Source organism: Lontra canadensis, unplaced genomic scaffold (genome assembly GCF_010015895.1).
Source record: "Lontra canadensis isolate GAN:19392208 unplaced genomic scaffold, GSC_riverotter_1.0 scaffold73, whole genome shotgun sequence".
NCBI classification, from domain to species: Eukaryota; Metazoa; Chordata; class Mammalia; order Carnivora; family Mustelidae; genus Lontra; species Lontra canadensis.
In genome coordinates, this window is record NW_022631067.1 from 674821 (window position 1) to 693227 (window position 18407).

An 18407-nucleotide genomic window follows, 5' to 3' on the forward strand; every position below is an offset into this window, starting at 1 on the left:
GCAGGCCCCGGCGCAGGTGTGCAGGCGCTGCTCTGGGACGCTGTGGTCCCAAGGCTGCTTGGCAGGAAGACAGGCGTCAGCCTCAGTCCCCACCGGCAGGTCCACGAATCCTTGGAGGGCACAGGTCTTCGCTTTAAAAAGGTTAAAACAAACCTTAGGCTTCAGCCCCTGCTCTCAAAGTGCGGAGCACGGCGGGAGGGGCTCCTGCTGCCACCACCTGGGGGGGGGATGAAGGTGGCCCTTCTCCGAAGGTGGGGGCCGCAGGATCCTCCTTGTGGTGCGGGTGGGACGCCGCGCTGCCGCCGCTGAGTCCCGACTGCTGCTCTCCTTCCAGCCGCCCGGCGGACCAGCGGCCACACCAGCTCTCCCGACAGCCGGGGGCACGGTGCACACCTGCCCGCCACCGCCCCTCTTCGTCGAGACCTCGCGTGAGAGCAGACAGAAGCACGAGGTCCAGACCAAGAAAGAAAGACACGTTTTATTAGCATTGTTACAGCGACGCGCGACGTGCAGGGTCCTCAGTGCACAGCCGCCCGAGCGGGTAGAGCGGAGCGCGATACCCAGTGTTTACACAAGTGCAGCACAGGCTCCCCCTGGGCCTCCAACAGAAGACTGAGAATCACTGTACAAAAAGGTAAATAAAAATAACACCCATTTATCTATTTTAAAAAAGTGCCGGCTCTCGAGTGGCAGAGCACGGAAAGGCCAGAGGCGCGGGGGCGCCCGTGCCCAAGGACTGAGCCGCGCGGCCCGGGGGCAGGTGGCCGGGCCTGTCCTGGCTTCTACAGCTTAACTGAAGCGTTCCAGATTTTCACCTTTTGGAGTACTTCTGTTTTAAGATCTTTCTCTACTAGTTTCTTAACCAGACTAACACCTAGCCAGCCTTCCTCAGAGGTCCTAAGGTTGAGACCAGGGACCCCCCTTGGCGAGGCTGAAAATCTCAGTCAAGAACAAAGAGGCCAAACACCAGAATCTTAAAAAGCCAAATACAGCGGAGCCGGTGCCCTCTCAGAAAAGCACTCTTACCCTCCCCACCTTAAAGTTCTACTTTGGTAAATATTAACGCTGAACCGTTAGCAAAATATTTAACCCAGTTAGCAAAATTAACGCCGTCATTTCAGAGTTACTCTTGTGCATAGTAAATGTTGCAAGATGAACTTCACATTGGATAAAGCAGATTTGAAAATCAGTTTGCGAGAAAGTGTGTCTCCCTTAACACCCATCTAAGCTCAGGGGAACGAGCAGAGGCCCCGCAGCGGCGGCCGGTCCGCACCTCTCGCGGCCGCGCTAGATGGTCTGGTAGCCGGCGTGGCTCCTCTTCCTGCCGATGAGGTAGGCGATGAGGACGATGAGGACCAGCCCGGCCAGGGCGCCCCCCACGGCGATGGGGATCAGCATGCTGTTCTCGTCCAGCTGGCACTCCTCCACTGCGGAGACACGGAGCACACACGCTCGCGCCAGCTGTCCCTGCGCGACCTCATGGGCGCCCCCCCCCCCCGCCCCTGCCCACAGCCCGGCCGGGAGGACGGAACAGCACAGACTCATCGGCCACCGCCCGGACGCCGCAGCCCGTGTGCCAGCAATCCCATATCCTGCTTTCACGGGGAAGACACGTGCCAGCTCTTAACGTGACCTCCGTTCCCATGGCACCCCGTGCCCACGTCTGCGACGCTGGGCCTCTCGAAAGCAAGGCGATGTGGGAAGGGGAGTCCGCTCTGCTGAGTGCCTCAGCTGCCCACCCAGGAGCACAGCCGGCAGGCCCGTGCGGAGTCTGCAACGCTGCCCTCGGGGCTACTCACCAGACCCAAAGTTGTCGCCTTGCACCTGGAATGCCTGGACCCACACTTTGAAGATGTTGACGGAAAAGGCCTCTGTGACCTGCACGCGCTCCTCCGCGTTACACTTGTACGAATTCCCGATGGAGGCCTGAAGGGCCCTCAGAGAGCTGTTGGAGGCCTTAAAGGTGGGCTCTGCAAAGGCAGGGGAGAGTAAGTGCTCTGGGGCGCCTGGACGGGCCGGGCCGGGGGTGCTGTGGGGGTCTCACCTCTGGCGTCAGGAAGAGTCATATTCAACTGGATTCCTTGCAGGAAATACCGGCTTGTACTCGCGTTCTTAAAGAGAAGACGAGAGCCCTGAACCACCCGCCAGACTCCCGCGCTAGCGTCCCACCTGAAGGGCCGTCTGGTGGGACGCCGGACCCTGCCTGCGTTCCTCGCTCCAGCATGAAGCTGTGGGGTGCGCCGTCTGTTAAAGGCACGGCGTGCCCCTCGAGAATGAAATGTGGATTCGTTCCCTCTAGACCATTTTACAGAATCAGCCTCTGCTCCAACGGGGACTGCACGAGTCCTACTCTACGGAAGCGGGCTTTTCCCAATGCCGCCGTGCTCGTCCGCAGAAACCCAGCGGCCGCTCGGCTCATGTGCGGTGTGTGTGGTCAATGCCCACCGACGGCACGGCCCCTCTCCGTGTGGTTTTGCTAACGTCACAGAGGAGGCGTCCCCGACGGGCGTAAGGAAGGGAAGAGCCAGGAGCAGCGGCGCTGTCCTGCCACCAAGTGCGGGGACGACAGTGCGTGAGGGGGAGGCCGGGCCGAGCGCAGCAGGCTAGTCCCCCGTCTGCCATGTCAAGAACCAACCAAGACGCTCCTTCACGGAAACAGGACGGGGGCGGGGGCGGGGGCCCAAAACACCAGTAAGAAAAAGAAGGCAGAGAAGCAGACGCCCCCTTCCGCACAAAGGCAGAGCTGTGGATTTCCGCCCCCACCAGCGCACAGGGCCCTCAGCTCCGCCGCCGCGCAGCAGCAGGCCAGAGGGGACGGGAGAAAGAGCCACAGCGGGCGGCAGAACAAGGCTCCACCCGGTTGACACCAAAGCCTCCAGGCTGCAGGGGAGCCGGAGCCTCACCATTCCAAACTGGAAGGCCAGGAGGGGGACGCTGTCACTGCGCAGCTCCAGGGTCACCAGCTGGGGGCCGCAGCTCCCCCCGACGGTGGTCTTATTCGGGTTGATGCCGAACACTCTCGTCACGGTCTGAGTGAGGAAAGCAAAGGAGTTACCCTGCGGGGTCCTGCCCTGGCTCCGCCCACTCTGGGAAAGAGAAAAGGAATCTTAAAACAGGAACTTCAAGGCCACAATCATTTTAACCAAAACTGGAAGGAAAACATCTGAAGTTCACTCTAGCGCAGATTTCTGGGTTCCAAAACCCTTTTCCCTGCTCCTCCGGTTGCTGTTTTCACAAGGACGCACACCCGGCCCTCCGCCCCGTCTCCGGAAAGCTGCCCGCTTCACACCCGTCACAGGCATGTGCCCTGCAGTCCTGAAGACGTGGTCACCAGCAGAGAGAGTTATTATTTCAAAAGAAAAGCATAAAAAAAGTTGGAGCAGTGAAGTTTAAAGCAAAATTTAACATTCTCTTAGGGATCAGTAAACTTGTCCCAAAGAATATGCCAAGTGACAGGCGTCTTCAGCTTTGGGGACCACCTACCACTCCCTGATTCTGTCTCAGGGAGCAGCAGCCTTGCCCTGCGTGCGGACAGATGGGTACGGCCGTGGGCTGAGAAGCCGACCAGAGCTCGGACTTCGTTCAGACTCACACGCGGGGCCCTGCTGCTCCCGGACCAACCCTCCACACACAGAAAAAGGGCTCTGGGGGCTGAGCCTACCGTGTTGTCCTCCTTCTTGTAGGTGACGTTCAGCTGCAGGCCCATGCTGGCCAGCAGGCAGGTCCCGTTGGCGCCGCTCACGTTGTACTTGTACACAGAGGGGCTCTCGGGCGTTGGGGATGGCGAAGGGTGGGGAGGCGGCGGCGGCGCCGTTGTTGGGAAAGGCCCGTCTTGCTCACAGCGCGTCTCTGCACAGACAAGAGGGCAGACAGACAAAGTCCTAGTTCCTCATTCTACAGGGAGCTTTGGCACCCCCGCAGGTGCTCAGCGAGCCCCCTACGCAGAATGTGATTTCTCGGTCTGCCCGGGGACGGCACACGCCAACCCACGCTCCAAGTACGGGACAGGTGGGCGCCGCTGTCCCACAGGGCCGTCCCCACTCCTGCCACTGCACCACGGCTCTGACTGGATGCTCCTTCAGCTCAGCCTCTGGGCAGCCCTGCCCTCGCAGACCCAACCCTCTGCACGACAAAACTCCCATCGTACTGTGGAACACTACCGCTGGGACAGGCAGCCAAACACCACTGCGAACGGCAATCAATCCAACCAAGTTCTCCGTGTGGCTGCGTGCTAGGCGTGGCGCCGGAGACCTCACAGGAGGGACAGAGACAGCCCCAGAAACACACACCAGGCAAAGCCAGTGGTGTCAGCACGGTGCCCATGGGAGACAAACCCAGGAGGGCCTTAGAGGAATGAGCGTCAGGTGGGTCACTGCGGGACGAGACCAGAGTGGAGACCGGGTACGTGAGTCAGCCGGCTGCGGGGGTGATTTGGAGCAAGAAGGGGTGAAGGCACCCACACGCAGGCGCCCTCATGCAGGGAGAAGGCCCCGTAAAGTGTGGGTGGAAACTCCCAGGAAGGAACCGCCATCCAGGAGTGAGGATCCGGAGCAGGACAGGCCTCGGCAGAGGGCACACGGTGCCCCCGAGGAGATCTCAGCAGTTTAAATGAATCTGGGATTTACAACAAAAATCTGTATTCAAAGTCAGGGCAGACTGAACCAAAGCAAGATAAATGAACGTTCTCTCCAGGTGCACCCGGGACAGACCACTCCTTCTCTGAACACGACTGGACAGTCCTCGGCACTTCCGGGAGACCGTCAGTCCTCAACTAAGCTGTTTTATCACCCCGTTTCTGTGGATAATCGAGAGGTTTAGAAGAGAACTTCCATGACTCCCATCCAATCCCCACCCTGCCCCCATTTCTGCTCCGCTGAGCCGTGGAGCCGGCCCACTGCTCCCAGGGCCACGGCGCCCACCGGGAAGATGAGGAAACTTCCAAGCACCTGATCGCTTCTTGCGCCAAGCTCAAAGGAGGCTTTCTGCCACTTCCTCCTCCACATCCCATCTACCCGGGGGCAGCCGAGCTGGGGGGAGACGGGAAAGTTCACCCTGTAGGGAGACTGTGACACACAAGTGGTTCCACACGCCTTCTGGAAAGTCCGCGCACACGGCGCGTCTTCACACTGCACAATCCCGTATAGTCGGATGCCCTTCCGGCCCGGAGGTGAAGATGGAAAGAGCGTGACGGAGTGGGTGTGACCTGGGCTCGTGGTGGCAGGACGAACGCCGCAGGAGACGGCCCCCTCGGGATGTGCCGGCCGCACCGCCCGCCTCTCCCCAGAGCTAAGCCGCAGGCTCGGGTTACAGCTGCGCGGTTCAGTACCTCCCAAAGGGTCACACGTGACACGATTAACTGTGCAACAGCGAGAACGAGAACAGGTGGTCGGTCTCCCAATCCTGGCCTCGACAGGCACACCACACACACGGGGCAGTCACCTCCACGGCTCTGACCGGCATTTTTACACACGATCCACGGTGTTCACAGTGCAGGGTGCAAAACGTCAGCTGGGAGCACGGACGGTGCACCATCCGGACCGCGGGAATCCGCACGGATACAGCGTGCTCCTCCCCCTGCCTGCCAATGCCAAGTCCGCGCTCCGGACAGCCCTCCTCGAGGAGTGCGCCATCCACGACGAGGAAATCACAAGTGGGAGGCACGGCGTGTGCTAAGTGCTACCCGTGCGTGAGGCCGCCTCTGGGAAGACCTGGGGCCCCAGGAAGCGCAGGCTGCGCGCCCTTCCGTGAGCCCCGTGCACCTGATTTTCAAAGGCTCCCGGCCTGGAGGCCCCAGAGGCCCCACCAGCGGCCGACCTGCAGGGAAGCCTGCGCGCTCAGTCTCGCGTGGAGAGGGACATGTGAGCAGCAGCCCCTCACCCTGAGCCACACTGGGAGTCACTCCTAAGGGAGAAATGATGCCAGACTGGATGGGACTGGGTGGGACTGGGTGGGAAGTGAACTTGGGGTCAATCATACTGAAAAGTCCCTATTCTGAACTAGCGGTCCCAGAGGCGTCACACGTGCCACGCACCACAGTTCAAGACACCCAGATGAATGAGCACAAATCCTCTGCGGGCCTGGGGCAGGAAAGGCAGTTCCCACAGGGGGAACGTGCCCCGTGCCCCACCTCCAGGCAGAGCTCTCCACACTCCACCCTGCAGAGGAGAAGATGCCGCTGCTTTCCCGGCGCCACCTGCGGCAACGAAACCGACGGACAGTTCGGCAGCCTTGGCCTGTGCCTGGTTCTCTTAAACCAGAATCTGTCAAGCACAGGCTCCTCCCATAGGACAGCGCACATGAAGGGGCAGAGCGAACCAGGGCTCTCTGGTCCAGGCCCCCACAACACAGCACAGCAGACGAGCGAGGCCACAGAAACCAGACCCAACACCGCCGTTCATCAGATAAAAACTTTACGAGGGCTTTTGGGACTGAAAATTTACTAATGTTTGGATATTATCTTTACTGAACAATTCTCTCTTTTTTAAGATTTTATTTATTTGACAGAGACACAGCGAGAGAGGGAACACAAGCAGGGGGAGCGAGAGAGCGAGAAGCAGGCTTCCGGTGGAGCAGGAAGCCTGATGCGGGGCTCGATCCCAGGACTCCGGGACCGCGACCTGAGCTGAAGGCAGACGCTTAATGAGTGAACCACCCAGGCGCCCCTTTATGGAATAATTCTTAATGAAGAATCCACGAGTAGAACAAACTACAAAAAGATAAAATATACTTAACATACGTAAAATGGAATCTTTTCCCTGAAGAAGCTTACAATGTGGTTAACAGACCAAAAAAACAAAAACAAAAACAAAAACAGAAGCACTGTGCCTAGAACCACAGAAATGAGACTGGCACAAAAGGAGATAAACAAATGGTTCAATTTTAACAGAAACCAAATACTTCTAAAAGCCACATAGGCTGTCGTGATACAAGTGAGAGTTGCATCAGATCTCCTGCTTGTAGGGAAAAGACACGGGTCCCTTGGATGGCAAACCATGGTCACAAACTGCAGCACAGACTAAGAGTGGTGTGACAGGTGCCAGCTAGCCAGGAGGCTCTCCGAAGATCAGACCCCAAGCTCACAGGGAGCTGAGGACAGTGGGACACGCGAGCAGCAGAGCTTCAGTATGGCTCAGGTCAGGTCATCAACTACAGCTGACCCTGAATGACATGGGGAGGGGTACCGGCCCCCACAAACTCAAAAACCCACTTTAACTTCTGACCCCCCCCAAAAACTTAATCATAAAAGCCTACTGCTGAGCAGAAGCCTTGCCAATAACACCACCAATTAACACACATTCTGTAGGGTATAGACACTGCATACTGTTTTCTTCCAACAGAGACAGAGGAAAATGAAAGCGTGCAAACACGTTTACAGAACCGCGCAGCACGTCCTGAACTGGACCTCGAGAAAGTGGGCCTGCACGGCTCCCCTGTGCTGCTCAAGGCGTGCCGTGGTCATTTCTGGGAACGGTGCGGCCCCTCCCCATGGAGCAGATGCCCATTCTGGAGTTCCTCCCCGCCTACCCGGCTGCTCTGAGAACTCCCCCAGTCACTAGGCCCCAGGCTATAGGAGGTCCACATCCCAGAGAAAAAAAAAGACATCACGGCGTGGGGGGTACAGTGGGGGGGGGTCCCTGGAGCTCCTGGCCATATTTTTTGTTTGCTGGTTTCATTTCTTAGCACGCCAGGTAAAGACTGATCAGGGGTGACTGTAGATAATGTGACCTGATAGGGACAGGAGCCTAAAAGCCCAATGGGGACTCCTTCCCGTCCAGTGAAGAGTAAGCAGGCGTGCCACGATCTCACCAAGCCCGCCATCCTGTCACAGGGGCACGCCAACTTGTACGGGACACTCTGTGCATCTCGGGGATGCCTCTCACCCCGTCTTCCCAGCGGACTTGATAGGATCAGCAGAGGCAGCTTTCACATGAAACGGAAGCAAGCTCTGATGAACCACGGGGCACGAGGCGGGTGGGGAGTGAGGTGGAACTTTGTGACCGGGTTTCTGATCAACAGCTCACAGAGCACAGCAGGTAGCTTCCCCCCAGGCAACCCTCTGCAGGACAGGATGGGAGGCCTCCGAAGACGGGGCCAGTGGCAGGGACGCAGGCACAGGAGGAACCGCCTTTCAGCAGCTTTTCCATCTGGAATCACACACATACGTCCTCTGCCGGGAGCGACACGCAGGTCAGCGACAGTGAGGGACTGTGTGTGTGTGCGGACAAGGCTCTGGGAAGCCTGCACTCGCTGCTTAATGAGGAGCCTCACACTGCTCTGAAAAATAAAATCTATTCAAAAAACAAAATAACCTTAAAAGAAATTAGCCTCTCAACATTCTTGCATGTGATTTTAGCCCAGAAACCAAGCCCTGCCCTGGGCTCTAGTGCCCTCAGGAGCCCCAGCAGCGGGGCAGCCCACACGGGAGGCCAGGTCAGCTCGGCCTGTGGCCAGAAGCTTTCCAAGCAGAAGAAAACAAGCTGTCGAGGGGAGGAGCTCTACCCCACGACCACCAGGCAGTAGTGAGCTCACTGCACTGAGCCAGCAAACCAGGACGCTCTCATTTCCCAAGGCCTCTGGCAGTTTCTACTCTTCCCTTCTGCTCCAGGCTGGAGGGAGAAGACTGCTGGGGACGAAACGCAGCCACCACCTGGAGACCGGAGGCATTCTGCGTGACTCAAGCCCTGCACGGTCACTCCTCTGCTTGAGCAGGCAGGCGCTGGCATGCACACTTGAGCCTGCGGGTTGACGCGCACACACACGGCTCCCCTGACATGGGGGGTGGAGAGAGTGCCTGTCTAGCCCGTCTCCTCGGCTGCAGGGCACACAGACCTCCCTCCCCTCCCCGCACACTGCTGCACGCGTTCTTCCCAGTCACCGACAGCGAACGTTCTAGATTCTGGGGCTGTCCAGTGGCTGTGCCGTCCCAGCTCTGCCATGGGAGCGCAAAAGCATCCGTAGAAATGGGTGTGTGAACAAACACGGCTGTGCTCCAAGAAAGTCCAGTTACAGGCACTGAAACTTGACTTTCACGCCATTTTCATGTGCTGTGAAACATTCTTTTGGTTTTTCTTCACTTTGAACTGATAAGCACAACATCCAGTTTTAGCTTCCTGGCCTTAGAGAAACCGGAGGTGAGCTGGATGGCATCTGCAGGCCAGGCAGACAGGCCTCTCAGGAGGGCCGCACCCAACTACACAAACCGCTAACCGGTCCGTCGCGCCCCTCCGCGGCAGCGACTTGGTGCACGTCAGTCACAGGCCAGCAGGCACCTCCGAGGAGCCAGTCTCACCACAGGGGCGCTGCAACCCAAGGCTCGCGAGAGCTCGGCTAAGCACCAGGAGGAAGGAGGCTTCCTCAAGGCCATCGCCCCACTCACCCTTCCAGGAGACGACCGCAACCTGGGAGCTGACTGGAGGACTGAGGAGAGAGCCTTCTGCAGTCACAGCCGAATGACAACATGCTTTACTACGAGCTCAGAGCTGGGCCCTGAGATAAGCTCTCAGCATAAATTTCCATCTCAACCTGACGGACCTGCTAACACGGGCTGTTCTTACTTCACAAGGGAAGGAAATGAGAGGCTGAGCACCTTACCCAAGACCACAGAGCTGGGGGGCCTGGGGCCCTGTCTTGTTGGAACCCAGAGCCCACCAGTGGAGCTGGGCTGGCGGGTGCTTCCCTGGTGGGTCATCTGCCCAACCCCCGCCCCAAAAGGCACTCGAGATCCTTCCACCATCTGCCCCTCGGCCCGCCAAGCTGGACAGAAGTTAAGCCTAGGTCTTGGTCAAAAGACACTTGGCTTGAACGGGAAGAGATCCTGTGACCCTGACGGGATGCAACTGCTTTGCCCTCTTAAATCAGTATCTGTCCAACCTCACCTAAAGAGATTACCTTCTCCAGAGAAAAACACGTTCAGCGTGCAATTCTAGCGCGAGCCCCCAGCTCAGTCCCGGCTGCGCGAGCTCTCACACACACGTCCTCCTCAGGCCTGGGCTCAAAGCCAGGTGTGCAGGCACTGGAGCTGGGACTGGGCACCCTGGTCAACGGCAGTAGCCTACCTTCCTTGCTGAAGCTGCTGTTGGCAAGATACGCTTGGATGGTGGCATCGCGGAGTGTGACAGTGACATTGTGCATGTGGACCCTGTCGGTGCTCACACATCTGTACTTGGTATTTATGTCTGCCCTGATGTCAGTGGCAGATTCCACAGTCTGGGTATCTGTATTAAAAAATAAATAAATAAATAAATAAATAATCAATTTTTAACTACTTAAAGTACTAAAATTTTAAAATTTTAGATACTCTCCAATCCAATTTTCTTAACTTTGTAACTGGTCAGTTTTGGTCCTTACCCTTGGAACTTGCATTAGGGAAAATCTGTGTGTCAGATAAGTTATAAATAAAAGTCATCAGCCGAACACTGTAACGTGTTGCGTTTCTTGTGAAATTGAGGGTCAGTGCATGTCCTCTTCCGAAAGTGATCTTGAGGCTGGGGTCCGCCGTGCCCTCTCCGCCACAGGAGCTGCTATTCGATACGGCCGCGTCAGACGGCAGGTCGAAGGTTACGTTCTAGAGCAAAGGATGACAGACCCAGTCAGAACCCAGGACACAAAAGGGATTCAGACACGCCAAAGACCGGCCTTCAGGAAGTCGGACCTCAGCCCCTTCTCAGACGCCACCATTAGCACATTCGTTTTTAACATAAATAAAACCATAGAGTATCAGTATTACGTGTCGGTACATGAAAAGCAACGTTTAAGATAAAGCTTCCAATTACTCAATTAAACGTTCTTTGCTAACGTAATTTAACTTCACGGCAGAATTAAAACGAAAGTCATGTTGTTACACTGAAGTACTTCTCATCAGGCTTCAAGTGAGCTGTGTTATTTTTACTTGGCAAAACCACTACTTGTTTGCTATAAAAACGTTGAAGGAGTAAGTCTTCACGGGACAGATGACCGCTCGCTACGTGTGCAGTGGGCACAGCATAATGGATAAACTCGTCAGATCATGAAGTTATACAGCTGCAACTGACACAACTGTGTGTCACCTGTACTTAGAAAAAAGTGTCTTTACACACAGACAAGGGGGTGTTTGCTGCAGAACTGTTGAGCCGCCCACTGCAGGCAACACGAACCACTACAAAACCATCTAGAGACCCCCCAAAGGAACTGCACCGACTAACCCAAGTGCAGGAATGCTGTCCACTGAAGCTGCTCTAAGAAATGACAACTCCATGAGGTGACAGAGCTACGGTGACAGGAGGGCACACCGCAGCACAAGGGACATTTGTGGAACATGATATAGATCAAAATGACATTTAAAAAATCCAAACACAAAACAGTAGTAACGACCACGAGAGGTGTTTGGACCCGTCTCTGTAACTTGAAAGGCTTCTGCGGCTCAGAGCCTGCCCAGACACCGCCTGTCTTGGGTGCGAGCACGCCGATGTGGAGAACAGCACTCACGAGCTGATGAGGCCTGACCGTGTGGCACAAAGCCCCGAGTGTTCCAAAGGAGTTCTGTCCTTCCCACCCCACCAACGCCGGGCCCCACTCCGCCATCCTGCAGTGGCAGTAAGATGATCTGATGCTGTCAACACGGGGACTGGGCAGGAAAAAAGTGTGGTTTCGACAAAGAACTGAAAATATTTGGTTCAGAGATACATTTAAGAGTCAATGTTAAGTAGAAGAAGTGAAGTGTCCGCCAAAGTAATTCACAAAGAAAGATATGCAAATGCAGCCTGTTAGAAATCTATAAACGCAAAAGGCCTTTTTTACCCTGCAGGAGTACAAGGCGCTTTAAGAGGACAACTGAGGAGCATCTCAGCGTAGGACCGTGCTCCCAGGCAGCTCGGCAAACAGCAGACACAGCTGTGCCCTGAGCCTGACAGTATGTGAGACGTCCGGGGTCCCAGGGGGACTCCAGCACACCAGGCTGGTCAGCACTGTGACCAGAGAGAGGAATCGTGCACAAGTCTGGGACACCTCTCCTACCGGACAGTGAGAGCGGAGGACAGGACCGCTTACTAGTCACAACTGCGGCTTCAGGGTACAGAGAGCACGGGCGACAGCCCAGTGGGGTACATGCATACGCCAACCGTGTTACAGTGAGGTCCTTTTCCAAACATTTATTTAAAATAATAATAAACACACCTTCACACACACCGCACACGCTGCATGAAGGCCCTGGTGTTTCCTACCTTAGGCCCGCTCCCGGTGTCATAGCTGGCCGTGAAGGCAGCGGAGAAGTTGGCCATGATGCAGGCTGTCCCGCTGGCGTCCTTCACCACAAACATCGCTGCTGCGCCATGTACGAGGCCTGCTAATTCCAGGAAAGACAGAAATAGCCAAAGACAGTTTTGAAAATACAAGTGGGTGCTTCTGTTGCCTCTAGCTGTGGCAACAACGGGCTTTACTAGTAGACACCACTGTGCTTAAAGGAAAGAGACACGCGGGTGACCCAGGCTGGTTTCAGCTGGGTCTTCTGTCTCTCCTAGATACAAGTTTGGAAATGGTAACTGAGTCCATCCATCAGCTTGCCAACCTGGCTGACCGCTCTTTAATGCTTGGTGTCAGGATACTGATGGGGAGGTCACCTGTCAATCTGCAGGTCACCCCAGGCATATGTTGCTCCATGCTCAGTCCTCAGAGGACCTTCGGAAGACGTGCTAGGGTCCTGGAGGCACGACTCAGCCTAAACACTGACCTGCAGAAGCCCGTGGGAGAACTGGCGCTATCCGGTGCCACGGTCCTAAACTACTATTTAAAGTCAGATTGTGTTACCTCTCATGGGCCGCAGGCGTGGCAGGAAAAGCCATGGGCTCACAGATCCGAGCTCTGGGCCCAACTTCGGAAAGCTTCTCCAGAAACAGTTCAACAGAACCTGGGCGTGGCCGTGTGATGTTAGCACACCGGCCACCATGTCTAGGGAGGGCTGCTATACCCCAGGAGGGCGCAGAATGAAATTCTCACAGGTCCCTCCAGCTCGCCAGTGATGATGGTTATTTCCTCCTTAAATGCTCAGGGTCAGTGCCACGTCTGGCTTCGTGACATGCCACCACCCCGAGGCGAGTGGTGGGTGTCACCCAGCCCATGGGGTGGAGCAGCAGCTGATTCCTCCAAGCTACGCGTGTCCGTGTGCGCTCTGCTTCCATAGCTGGAAAGAACAGGTGTTTCCGCTCGGCCTAAATCCGAACCACCGTGAGCCAGCAGCGTGCACTACAGGGTTCAGCAGGGACACACCTCCCTCCTTGCCGCTGCCGGTCCCTGCACACCCTCTAGCCATCCTCTGGCCACTCTGAGTGTCGATGTGCCACAGGCACACACTCAGCGGACACTCGTAACTCTGCATTCTAAAATCCCCGTCCCTAGCAAAGTAGATGACTCCAACAAACACAATTTATTTCACCCTTCAAACTTTCACAAAATAAAATCTTTAAAGCCAACTATTATTCAGGCACAAAGCGAAACGTAGCCAGAAGCTGCACATACCTTCCTGTAAGTTTCCGGTACAAGAAAAACTGAAGTCTGTGTTCACAAGAAGCTGGTGCACGAGAACAAAGCAAACTAGGGCAAGTAAGAAACCTGCGCGGTTTGTTTTACTTTGCAAAATTTTAACCTACATCCCAGAATGTTCAGGTAAGACCACACTAAAGGCAACTCTGATAAATGAATTTCCTAGAGAAATTCCTAGAGAAAATGCCACAGCTCGTTTCTGACTCAGTAAAGGCTTTCAAAAACCGAACAAATCATCCTCATGCCTTCAGAGAAGGACAGGTTGGGCGTCCCCAGGGTGCAGAGAGACGCCAGCGAGAAGTGTGTTAAAGCCCGTGCGCTGGAGTCAGGAAGACACCAGACGCTGACCCAGATCGGGTGTACACGGGCTACTTTGTGCACCAAAGGCTCTCCTGGGCCTGAGGCCCTCACAGGTCTGCGGGGCTGGCGCAGCTACCGCAGAGTCACGCGTGGTTGAGTGTATGCCGCGGACACGGCAGGGCGCTGCCTCGCATGGGATCATGCACGGACCCCTTTTTACCACGCTGCACTTCCACAAATGAGTTCCCAAAATCATGAAAACACTTTCTACTGACTCAAAGCACTTCATCAGAATATACTTAACGTTAAATAACTTTTTAAACACAGAATTTTTTCACTTAGTAAATGCTCTGAGGATATAAGCCTTCAAAGTATAAGAAGTACTACCAAAACGAATTTAAAGTTTTACCAGCACTAGATACCCGCCATTATTCTGGAGGGTCCAGACATTTCCAGTTGTTCAACAAGAAACTCAGCCCCAGAAGCCAGATTTCAGTCAAGAAAAAGGGCTCTACAAGAGCATCAGAACATAAAACTTTAAATGTCTGTATGGTAATGGTCAAAAGTATTTTTCTTTAAGATTTTTAATAAATTTATTCATTTGGAAGAGATGAGACAGAGCGAGAGTGAGCACAAGCAAGGAGAGGGGCAGAAGGACAGGAGAGGCAGGCTCCTGGCTGAGAAGGGAGCCTAAGATGCGTGGCTCAATCCCAGGGTTCTGGGATCACAACCTCAGCTAAAGGCAGACGCTTAACCAACTGAGCCACCCAGGAGCCCTTAATGGTCTGAGGTGTTTTAAAAAAAAAAAAAAAATTCTGTAACAGTCATAGCTGCTTAAGAAGAAAAAAAAAATCTTCTCCAATGAATTAAAATGTCGCAGTGATCTGAGGAGCGGGTGTCCGTCTTCAAAGCTAGCTCCCCGGCCTGCTGGCAATGGCTAACCGCAGCAGTCCTCCCCGCAGGCATGGACTTGGTCATTTCTCCAGGGGTCATACGAAGGGGCACGTTTGGCTTGTTCCTTCCACGCACTTCCACTGGTAGCAACTCCACGCTCTAAAACAAGCACAGCTGTCAGCTGTCAGCAGCAGGACTACGAGAGACCATTCCATCACTTACTAGTCGTGTGACCTTGGGCTGGTAGCAACCACTGCCTTCCACTTACATGCCTGTGAGCTGGAACAAGCGTGCCGACCCGCTGGGGCTATCGGAGTATCAGATGAGCCCGTGTGTGCAGAGCAGTCAGCACCGGGCATCGGCATTGGGTTTCCCGCGCACCAGTTTATTTAGAGAGAATCACTGAGACTTCAACCACCAAGTTCATCACTGAGTCCTCAGTACGTGACACAAAATGCAGAGTAAGTGTTTGACTGAACAGCACTTGCTACGTGCCAGGCCCTGCTCCAAGCACTTTGCAGTTAATTATCATGGCAACCTTAACAGGTGAACACTGCCAGGATTCCCTTGCACAGCTGCGGACACGGAGACAGGGACACCAACTTGCTCAAGGTCACACAGCTAGTTAGTGAAGCTGAGTAATCTGGAACTGGCGCCACATCCGAACCGTGCTTTCTCTCCAACACCTGCCAAGTGAGCAATAGGTTGCGAATTGTGAAACACTCATTTCTGAAACGAAGACACTGCCATCCGAACAAACACATCAATGAACTTCTACATTAAAATTTTTGTAAGAGGGGTTAAGCATCTGACTTTGGCTCAGGTCATGATTCTGGGGTCCTGGGACTGAGTCCTGCGTTGGGCTCCCTGCGGGGCAGGGAGTCTCTATCTCCCTCTCGTGCATGCTCTTTCTCAAATAATAAAATCTCAAAAAAAAATTTTTTTTTTTTAAGAAATACTTTCTAGTCTGTCTTGGTTTGATGCTTTTAAACCCAGTATTTTTCTCTTAATCAGTAATACATAATCATCTGTGAAAATTTAAAGAAAGAAGAAAAAAAGACCAAGGTTCCATCCCTCACAGGGAATCCCAATCCACAGAGGCAGGGCCTGGGTGCGGACACTCTTGAAGAGCTGACTTTTGTGCGTCTGGTGAGGGACTGCCACTGTAACCCGGGGCGTCTGTGTGCACGCAGGGAGGACTTGCTATGTGGGAGGCACAAGATGGGCTGTGAGACGAGGAAGGGAGACCTGTGTGTAAGTGATCACAGCACAACTGAACGGACGTTCACGCTACACACACAGTCAAGTCCTCTGGATGCAGACAGCAGGGAGTGTCCAGTAAGAGGAATTCGAGGCCATGGACCCTGAGAACTTCAACTTCAAATATAGTTAAGAATCTGGTCACCAACCCAAGCAACTGACAAAAGTCCCACAATCAAGAATACTACTAATCAGAATAAAACTTTTCAAGCTTCCTAAGTGACAGTTTTTTATTAGGAAAGGGGAAGGAAGTCATCTAGTTAACACCAGTGGTTTAAAGAGTCACATTATGCAATGTCACCTAATCCCAAGTACTGGACACTTTCAGTTCACCCTCAGTTTTGCTTTCTACCAAATACTGAAACACAAATGAAGCTTTAAGAATTACTTCATTGTGAATGTAGGAAGAATCTGTAGTTTTGGAAGTTTGAAGTATTTTTTAGAAAAGATGCTTTCTGGTAAAATTATGCACCAAAATAAACATTTTAAAAAGACCAAAACCTTTGGTACACCTGGGTGGCTCAGTTGGTTAAGTGACTGCCTTCAGCTCCGGTCAGGATCCTGGTATCCTGGGATCAAGTCCCACAGCGGGCTGCCTGCTCAGCCGGGAGCCTGCCCCTGGGTCGCCCACTCTCCCCGCTTGTGCAGTCTCTGCCAAATCAATAAATAAAATCTTCAAGGAAAAAAAAGGACCTAAATCCAAAGGAATATACCTTTTCCAAAAGTCTTATCTCAACGGAATCTAAAACCTGAAAAGACGAGACAGTGAGCCTGGGCAAGCTCAGGACACACAGAGCCAGGACACCTACGGGACCCCCAGCTAGCACAACGCAGGGAACAAGGCTGCTTCTCTTCATTTTCAAGGTGAGTTTCAAAACACAAAATGCGAAACTCTCAAGTCTGCGAGCCCTTCTAGGAAGGCACAGCGCTGCCATCCGAGTTCCAGCAACTCCTCCGGCAGGACGCACGCCTGCCGGGGAAGGGCAGAGCCCCGGGTCTGCTGCCCGAGTGAGGCCGCCCCTCCGGTTACTCGTGCGGCTCCGCCACTCATGGCGCGCGACAGGCCGAACAAACACGGGAGCCGGAATCCACGGTCACCGTCACCGACTCCCAGAGGCAGAGAGCGATCCCGCGGCAGGCAGGCGCCCGACGACCGCTTCCCTCACGGGCGCTCCCCCTTCGGAGGGTCTTCCAGACGCTGCCGTTGGGAGAACTCCCCGTACTAGCGGGAAGGGGCTCGCGAAGGGGCCACAGAGAGGCTCATCGAGGGCATCTCAACAGACTTAAATCAAGGCGCGCAGTGACCCCCCGACAGATAGCACGCGGCCCCCGCTCCTGCTGAGACGCCCCCACTCGGGAACGCACCGAGCACCCCCGCCGCTTCCGAGGTCGGTCCGGACGGAGGCCAGCGGCCTCTGCACCGCGCGCTAGACACGGGCACGGCCATTGCGAGGCCGGGGCGCTGCGCTCCCATCCGCTCCCCCGCCCCCCGCCCGGCAGCTCAGCCCGCGCGCACGCACCGCAGGCGCACCGGCCCGACCCGACGGAAAGAAACCCAGAGCGCAAGGACGGCTTCTAGGAGGCCGGGATCGCCGCCCCGCGGCCCTTCCCGGGGAGACCCGCGTCTGCGGCAGGACAGGGACCCAGGCAGGTCCCGCCGCCCCGGCTGCACAGCGCCCCCGGCCCCGGGGCCCCCCGCACCTATCCCGAAGCCCGCAAGCCGCGGGTTTCCCAACTCGACGCCCAGACAGCGAGTTCGCTGACCCACGGCGGAAGCGGCCACCGCGGACCTCTCGCCCCACGTCCTCAAGCAACGGCCGGACGGCTCCGCGCCAGACCCCGGGCGCCGACCTCGGCCGTGGCAACGACGGACCGCGGCCCCACCCCCTCACGCCCCACCCCCCCCCGGCCCTCGCGTCGTCGGCCTCCCCCGGGTTCCGGGCGCCCACCCCGCCCGGCCCGCAGCCCCCGGCCCGGCGCCCCTCACCGAGCAGCAGCAGGAGCAGAGACCGCCGCCGAGCGCCGCCGAGGGCCGCCATGGGCGCGAGGGCTGCCGAGGCCGGAGCGGGAGCTGAGCGGGTCGGGGGCGGTTGGACCGCGGGCGGGCGCCGGAGGCGGGCGGGCGGGCCGGGGAGCGGCGTGAGGGCGAGGGTCCCGCGGTCCAGAGGCCCTGCCGCTGTGGCGCCCACGGCAAGCGAGAGACCCTTCGGCCGGCGGCGCCCGTCACGTGAGTCCGCGCCGCGCCCGCGCTGTCACGTGACCCCGCGGATCTCGCGAGAGCACGCGGACACGGCGTCTTCGCCCCGGCCAGTGCCCGCCTCGCACGTGACCCGAAGGCACGTGACCGTGGCTCCACGTGACCCCAGCTACGGGCTGGGGAGGGGCCTGCCGGCTTGAAGCGGAAAGAGGGCACCGGCGGCGCCGGGGGTGGGGGTTCCTCA

The 18407-nt window shown here is 56.1% G+C and overlaps 1 protein-coding gene across 2 annotated transcripts; it reads right to left on the reverse strand.

Moving 5' to 3' along the window:
* Positions 1 to 635: 635 nt before the first annotated feature.
* Positions 636 to 18153, reverse strand: LAMP1 (lysosomal associated membrane protein 1). 2 transcript variants are annotated; one of them, XM_032881008.1, is made up of 9 exons: positions 17954 to 18153; positions 12198 to 12316; positions 10348 to 10564; positions 10056 to 10214; positions 3662 to 3849; positions 2904 to 3029; positions 2045 to 2111; positions 1800 to 1970; positions 636 to 1427 (listed from the first exon to the last, which is right to left on the reverse strand). In XM_032881008.1, exons 1-9 carry the CDS (start codon positions 18003 to 18005, stop codon positions 1288 to 1290), a joined length of 1239 nt encoding a protein of 412 aa, XP_032736899.1. In that variant the 5' UTR covers positions 18006 to 18153; the 3' UTR covers positions 636 to 1287. The 2 variants fall into 2 exon arrangements, with proteins under 2 accessions (XP_032736899.1, XP_032736898.1); XM_032881007.1 differs by having other exon boundaries at positions 12198 to 12319.
* Between the last annotated feature and the right edge of the window lie 254 nt (positions 18154 to 18407).

What these genes read in the sequence shown, in the direction of transcription:
- LAMP1 (XM_032881007.1), bottom strand. Translation starts at nt 18,005, where the DNA reads ATGGCGGCCCTCGGCGGCGCTCGGCGGCGGTCTCTGCTCCTGCTGCTG. An exon ending in GACTCTTCCTGACGCCAGAG is followed by an intron (nt 1,971 to 2,044) that starts GTGAGACCCCCA and finishes CTGCCTTTGCAG; the next exon opens with AGCCCACCTTTAAGGCCTCC. An exon ending in AGGCGACAACTTTGGGTCTG is followed by an intron (nt 1,428 to 1,799) that starts GTGAGTAGCCCC and finishes GTGTCTCCGCAG; the next exon opens with TGGAGGAGTGCCAGCTGGAC.